The sequence below is a fragment of the Salmo trutta genome, chromosome 25 (assembly GCF_901001165.1).
Source record: "Salmo trutta chromosome 25, fSalTru1.1, whole genome shotgun sequence".
Classification (NCBI taxonomy): Eukaryota; Metazoa; Chordata; class Actinopteri; order Salmoniformes; family Salmonidae; genus Salmo; species Salmo trutta.
Genome location: NC_042981.1, coordinates 27,855,022 through 27,862,925, shown reverse-complemented (window position 1 = coordinate 27,862,925; position 7,904 = coordinate 27,855,022). Strand labels below are relative to the sequence as shown.

General features: G+C 44.7%; 1 protein-coding gene and 1 pseudogene across 1 annotated transcript; both read left to right on the top strand.

Moving 5' to 3' along the window:
• Positions 1-1,047: 1,047 nt before the first annotated feature.
• LOC115162310 (methylmalonate-semialdehyde dehydrogenase [acylating], mitochondrial-like) lies at positions 1,048-4,963 on the top strand. The gene is made up of 4 exons (XM_029713491.1): positions 1,048-1,591; positions 1,730-1,757; positions 3,743-3,904; positions 4,454-4,963. The coding sequence occupies exons 1-4, from the start codon at positions 1,587-1,589 to the stop codon at positions 4,559-4,561; spliced, it is 303 nt and encodes a 100-aa protein (XP_029569351.1). The 5' UTR covers positions 1,048-1,586; the 3' UTR covers positions 4,562-4,963.
• On the top strand, positions 4,624-7,904 carry LOC115162658 (methylmalonate-semialdehyde dehydrogenase [acylating], mitochondrial-like; annotated as a pseudogene).

Sequence of the window (7,904 nt, the reverse complement as noted above, 5' to 3'; positions counted from 1 at the left end):
TAGTGGTGAAATAATTAAAATGTAGCATTAACACTGGAGTGATAGATGTGCAAATGATGATGTGCAAGTAGAGATACTGGGGTGTAAAAGAGCAAAAAAATAACAATATGGGGATGAGGTAGTTGGGTGGGCTATTTACAGATGGGCTGTGTACAGGTGCAGTGATCGGTAAGCTGCTCTGACAGCTGATGCTTAAAGTTAATGAGGGAGATATGTCTCCAGCTTCAGTGATTAAATTTTTTAATATCTTTTTTTGCAATTCGTTCCAGTCATTGGCAGCAGAGAACTGGAAGGAAAGGCAGCCAAAGTAGGTGTTGGCTTTGGGGATGACCAGTGAAATATACCTGCTGGAGCGTGTGCTATGGGTGGGTGTTGCTATGGTGACCAGTGAGCTGAGAAGGTGAGGCTTTACCTTGTAAAGACTAAAAGATGACATAGAGCCAGTGGGTTTGGTCGACGAATATGTAGCGAGGGCCAGCCAACGAGAGCATTCAGGTCGCAGTGGTGGGTAGTATATGGGGCTTTGGTGACAATGGACTTGGGCAAGTAGCTGCGGGGGGTGCAGAGCTGTTGGTAGGGGTGGCCAGGTGGAAAGCATGGCCGGCCGTAGAAAAATGCTTATTGAAATTCTGGATTAATGTAGATTTATTTGTGGTGAGTGTTTCCTAGCCTCAGTGCAGTGGGCAGCTGGGAAGAGGTCCTCTTGTTCTCCATGGACTTTAGTGTCCCAAAACTTTTTGGAATTAGTGCTACAGGATGCAAATTTCTGTTAGGAAAGCAAAGGCTAGCTTTTTCAAACTGCCTGTGTATATTGGTTCCTAACTTCCCTGCTAAGTTGCATATCGCGGTGCGCTATTTGATGCTAATGCAATACGCTACAGGATGTTTTTGTGCTGGTCGAGGGCAGACAGGTCTGGAGTGAACCAAGGGCCATATCTGTTCTTAGTTTTACGGTTTTTGAATGGAGCATGCTTATTTAAGATGGTGAGGAAAGCACTTTAAAAAAACAACCAAGCATCCTCTACTGACGGGATGAGGTATGACTACCATGTGTGCTGTCCAGCTAAATTGTTTAATTCATACATTTTCAGCTTTTAGTAATCCATCCAAAAATCGCTGAAATTGACCCCGTCATTCACCTTTATGTCCCAGTTGCACTTCTATGACATTCCGGATTGCCGTAGTTGTACGTTAATCCTGTCCTAACAAGAGGCCTGGAAGTAAAAATGATATTTGCTTTTGTCACATACACCGGACAGTGCAGTGAAATGTTGTTTTACAGTAGAGGTGTCAAACTCATTCCTTGGAGGGCCTAGTGTCTGCAGGTTTTAGTTTTTTCCTTTCAGTTAAGCCCTAGAAGACCAGGTTTGGGGAGTTCCTTACTAATTAGTGACCATAATTCATAAATCATGTACAAGGGAGGAGCGAAGACCCTCATACATTTGGCCCTCCGTGTTATGAGTTTGACACCTGTGTTTTACAGGGTCTGACCATAACAGTATGCTGCCCCTGGAGCAAGTGCCTTGTTCAAGGGCACATAGACAGATTTTTCACCTTGTCAGCTTGGGTATCAGAACCACCCCCCTATGAGGTAGTAGGCCTAGTGCATCTACTTTGCTTCTAATGCTATATAGCTGAGAGTTGAAATTATACTATTCACAATAAATGCATAAACTCATGCGTTATTATTATTTGCAGCAATTGCTAACCTCTTGCTTTCTACCAGAAGGTTGGGCGCATGTTACTCCTCCTCAGTGGTGAGTTAATAACATAAATAATACTTTTATAATAAACTGTTTATTATAGTGGTTGTACAGTCATACAGAATGACACAAATATTAATTTTCACAGTCTGCTGCCTGTTTGTATGATGGCAATTTGCATATACTCCAGAATGTTATGAGTGATCAGATGAATTGCAATTAATTGCAAAGTCTCTCTTTGCCATGCAAATGAACTGAATCCCCCAAAAACATGTCCACTGCATTTCAGCCCTGCCACAAAAGGACCAGCTGACATCATGTTAGTGATTCTCTCGTTAACACAGGTGTGAGTGTTGACGAGGACAAGGCTGGACATCACTCTGTCATGCTGATTGAGTTCGAATAACAGACTGGAAGCTTCAAAAGGAGGGTGGTGCTTGGAATCATTGTCCTTCCTCTGTCATTCATGGTTACCTGCAAGGAAACACGTGCTGTCATTGCTTTGCACAAAAAGGGCTTCACAGGCAAGGGTTTTGCTGCCAGGAAGATTGCACCTAAATCAACCATTTATCGGATCATCAAGAACTTCAAGGAGAGCGGTTCAATTGTTGTGAAGAAGGATTCAGGGCGCCCAAGAAAGTCCAGCAAGTGCCAGGACCGTCTCCTAAAGTTGATTCAGCTGCGGGATTGGTGCACCACCAGTACAGAGCTTGCTCAGGAATGGCAGCAGGCAGGTATGAGTGCATCTGCACGCACAGTGAGGCAAAGACTTTTGGAGGATGGCCTGGTGTCAAGAAGGGCAGCAAAGAAGCCACTTCCTCTCCAGGAAAAACATCAGGGACAGACTGATATTCTACCAACACATCCTCCGAGAGCAACTTCTCCCAACCATCCAGGAACAGTTTGGTGACGAAAAATTATTTTCCAGCATGATGGAGCACCTTGCCATAAGGCAAAAGTGATAACTAAGTGGCTCAGGGAACAAAACAGGGATATTTTGGGCCCATGGCCAGGAAACTCCCCAGACCTTAATCCCATTGAGAATTTGTGGTCAATCCTCAAGAGGTGGGTGGACAAACAAAAACACACAAATTCTGACAAACTCCAAGCATTGATTATGCAAGAATGGGCTGCCATCAGTCAGGATGTGGCCCAGAAGTTAATTGACAGCATGCCAGGGCGGATTGCAGAGGTCTTGAAAAAGAAGTGTCAACACTGCATATATTGACTCTTTGCATCAACTTCATGTAATTGTCAATAAATGAAATTGTAACGGGTAGTAATTATACTTCAGACTTCCATAGTAACATCTAACAAAAATATCTAAAGACACTGAAGCAGCAAACTTAGTGGAAATTAATATTTGTGCCATTCTCAGAGCTTTTGGCCACGACTGTATATGACAAACCGATTTAAATGTAACATGTTTTACATTTCTACCCACATCCTACCACAAAGTTGTTTATCGATGGAAAGTTTGTATTAGCAGTCTTTATTCTTTTTTTCATTCAGTGCAACATAGTACGTCACAATGCACAAACCTTGGATGGGTCTGCCGCTGCACTTTGCAGTAAGGTGCAGCTACAATGTCTGCTTAGCCGGTTAGCAATAAGAAGCTTTGACTTTCAGCAATAAGAAGGTTAAAGGCCCATTACTATTATGTAAAAGAAAAGCTTGACTTTTGAGTGTATATATTGTTGTGCTGTTTTCTTGACATTTATCTCCAGTTATAATTCTCATGCATGCTTTTTCATGAATGTTCAAAGGTCAGTTAGCTGACACTGCTCGTTTGGCCTTTTGCTTTCAGTTTGATTATCATAGAGGTTTAGAATGACTCTTGAGAGCATTCCTCTCAGACATTCCTCTAGATGGCCATTTTTTTGATGAAATGGCTCCAAATGGTGGTTTGTCAGTTGTCCGATCATAATGTGTTGAAGTTATCTGCTCAAGCTCAGCACACAGCTCATAACAGTCAAATATTTTTGTTTTATAATCAGATTGCAGTTCACCCACTAATGTATTCCCTCTGACTGTCACAGGCCTCCAATGAGGTGATCGCTTGTGTCCCCAAGGCTACACAGGATGAGATGCTGGCGGCTGTGGACTCCTGCTCACACGCCTACTGCTCCTGGTCTGAAACCTCCATTTTGGCGCACCAACAGATCTTTCTGCACTATCAGCAGCTTATTAAGGACAACATTGTAAGTCTGTAACACCTCAGGGATAAGAACCTGTTCTGAAGTACAATACAATCCTGAGTGGTGCAGCGGTTTAAGGCACTGCATCTCAGTGCAAGAGGCGTCACCATAGTACCTGGTTCGAATCCAGGCTGTATCACATCCGGCCGTGATTGGGAGTCCCATAGGGCGGCGCCAAATTGGCCCAGCGTCGTCCGGGTTTGGTCGGAGTAGGTTGTCAGTATAAATAAGAATTTGTTCTTAACTGACTTGCCTAGTTAAATTTAAATAAATAAACAGAAGCAAAGGTAAAATCTCATCATCCACTCTTCATTGCACGTTTAGCAACATGAACTTGGCACATTGTTTTTGTCATATTATGGGGTTTAAAGACTACCCCTGCATGCCCTAGCCCTATCATTTGAAACATTTATTCCTTACATATTTAGCATGCCTCTATACAATTGGTTTACCCTTACTGTTGCTCGGGTTGACCTTAATGCAAGCTACTCATTTTAAATTAGGAAGCTGATTTGGTGTGTGTGTTGACTCATGGTGTGTGTCTTGTTACAGAAAGAGCTTGTCAGGAGCATTACTCTGGAGAAGGGCGAGACCCAGGCAGATGCAGAGGGGGATGTGTTCAGAGGATTGCATAAGTCTCATGTGCACCAGCCTTTCTGAAGGGAAATATTTGGGGATATGGTCTATAAGCTTCTGTGGATACTTGTGGTGCAGCCAAGGAAATGGTTCATCTTTCCACTAGTGACCTAGACATTGAAATAATGTAAAGAGATCTTTGATCTATCACTTGTGACGGTCTCCATGTGAAGGATAGTGACACACATTCTGTGACTGACTCAGCTCTTCTCTCTGTCTCTGACGAACATCCACTTCCGTCTCCAGAGGTGGTAGCATTCCGCTACACCCGCAGTAACATCTGCTAAATATGTGTATGTGACCAATACAATTTGATTTGGTAGAGCACACATGCAGCATCAACTCCCTGATGCTGAGGAAGACCCTCCATCACCAAAAGATGCCGCCTGCCCATCGGGCTGTGTGCCGGCATCGCCCCCTTCAACTTCCCCGCCATGATCCCTCTGTGGATGTTCCCCGTTGGCATGGCGTGTTGCAACACCTACCTGCTGAAGCCCTCAGAGAGGGTGCCAGCCTGCACCATGCTCTTGGCCAAGATGCTGCAGGACGCTGGGATGCCATACGGGACCCTGAACATCATCCATGGCCGGCAGGACGGTAAGAGAATAGCTACATGCCTGCTGTTCTCTTGAGATATATCTGGAGGCATTACTAATGTGATTTGAATTATTCAATTAGTCTCTATGCTTTGATTCTCATGCATTGACATCGTTGTTGTATTACGAAGTGCAGAGATTATGAATTGATTATGGCTGGCCTGTCAGTGCTCAATCTAAAATAAGTCCCTGTCTTTCCCAGCTGTATACCTTAACTGTGATCATCCAGCCATCAGCTTTGTGGGCTCCAACCAAGCTGGAGAGTACATCTATGAGAGGGGATCCAAAAACGGCAAGAGTACAGTCCAACATGGCGAGTCTGACATACATATGGTGTTTCTAGAAATAAACAGAGGGTGGCGGTGTTGGTTTAGAAACGGTTGTTGAAGGATGTCCTCTCTGCTTCTCTTCTCTAATTTGGCTGATTAGCTGCACAGCTGGAACAGGGATTGAGCCAGACAGCCAGTTACACACTTTGTGGAAATTAGTCTAATCTTTTTTAACACATTACCACAATTATTATCTACAAATGAAATGCACTGATATAATGTAAAGCACTTACAATATTGTACTTATTATTTTTTGCTCACTAAAGTTCTTTAAGAGGATGAAATTTCGAGACCATCTCTGTTTGAATCTGCATTCAACCACATTGAAGACATGATGTAATGGGCTTTTACTTGAATTGGATCTCTCTCCTTGGTATTCAGGTCAAGGGGCAGGAGGCTAAACATTTCCCCCTTATGCTCTGCTGTAGGGAGCAAAGAACCATGGTGTGGTGATGCCTGATGCCAATAAGGAGAAGACTTTGAACCAGCTGGTGGGTGCAGTGTTCGGGGAACCAGAACAGCGCTGCATGGCCCTCTCCACAGCCATCCTGGTGGGCGAGGCCCTCGGCTGGCTGCCTGAACTGGTGTAATGTGCCAAGGCTCTGCGCGTTAACGCAGGTACCCCACCCTCTCACCCTGCTCACACCTCCCACCCTATCCAGCCCTAATGGGCCCTCTGCTTAGTCCTCTTAAAGCCACCCACGTAGCCCTAACCACGTCTCGTCTCTTTGCTGTACCATAACTTCAGATGGGGCTGAGCTGGGATAGAGGGCTTGTTGAGTCACTCATGCTGCAAATTTGCGGTGGCATTTGCGCCCAACGCTTAAGAGTAGCTCAGAGCATCAAGTCTTTGTGAAAGGAAGTTGTTGGGGAGAAGAATGAATGATGCCCCTTATTTGCAATGATATACTCTCTAATTTGTGCAGCTGCATTTAAACAGCCATTTTAGAGGGAGTGCTGCTGGGTGCCCCTCGCCCTGGCTGGGCTTTTGAGTGTTTGTGTGTGGCTGAAGGGGTATTTGTGTGAATGTGTGTGGCTGTAAGGGAGTTCTCACTGCAGGTTATTTTTCGGAAACCCTCTCAGGGGACAAGGCGTGAGTGGACGTGGGGCCCCTGATCTCTCAGGCCAAGGAGAGGGTCAACAGCCTGATCCAGAGTGGGGTGGATGAGGGAGCCCAGCTGCTGCTCGACGGCACGAACGTCGAAGTCAAGGGCTATGAGAACGGCAACTTTTTGGGTCCAATCATCATCGGCAATGTCACAGTAAGTTTTTGTGTGCTTGAAGATGACAAGCTGTAATGCCAAAAATGATGTTCATTTCTGTGCAAATCCTGAATCTGTCATTTTCATTTTCTCTTAGCCCCAGATGAAGTGCTATACTGAGGTCTCTGGGCCTGTTCTGGTGGTCCTGGAGGCTGAGTCTTTAGATGATGCCATCAGCCTGGTCAACAGTAACCCCTATGGCAACAGCACAGCTATCTTCACCACAAACGCAGCCACAGCATGCAAATACACTCACGAGGTGGACGTAGGCCAGGTGAGTGGCTGTGGACCCCTGTGTTTGTCCCTATGTCCTGGGAGAATGGAGCCATTCATATCCCTCTGCCATGTCTATACCTTAAACAAGGAGGACATCGCAACTCTGTTCTGAAACATACACTCAACAATAATTATTTTCCATGAAAAGTATAGCCTTGTTTGCTTCTGCTCTAAAACCAACTCTTCTGCCTCTCACCACCTGGCCCCATGTGGACTACAAATAGCTATAGCAAATATGTGCCTTTTTAATCAAAACAGGGGGACATAGAAAGACATTTTCCTGGTAGGATTATAGGAGAGAATCTTAAATTAAACTCAAAAGGGATTCCTTAGGACCTGTTAAATATTGAAAGCATAAATATGGCCCGACTTTACCCTATTTGTTTGCGGGCCTCAGCTATACTCAGTGTTTTCTCTTCACATGACGGAGGACGCCGTGTAGGGCAGGCCATGTGCTGTAATCGCCTACAAACCTTGCTGTAACAAAAGCCTCATCTTTTTTTCGCTCCCTCAGCCAAAAGGCTTGACTCCAGTGTCCAAACATTCTCGACCAACCATGCGTTTCCAGTGGCCTCAAAAACAACATGTTTTGTTTAGTACTTCTGTCCCTCTGGCACGCAACTTTTTCAACACTGAACACAAGCAATGGTTTTCGGTTTGATGTAACTAATTTCATGCATTTGGTACACCTTCCTCTCCCAGAGTTACTCATCCAGTTGCTCTGATCCTGTTTGAGTCAACAGCTTGCATTTCCAGTGCAGTAATGGAAGTTTGTGTTTTTCAGATTGGGATAAATGTTCCTATCCCTGTTCTTCTGCCCATGTTATCCTTCACTGGCTCACGAGGTTCTTTCAGAGGAGATACAAACTTCTACGGCAAACGAGTATCAGTTGACGTAAGGTAG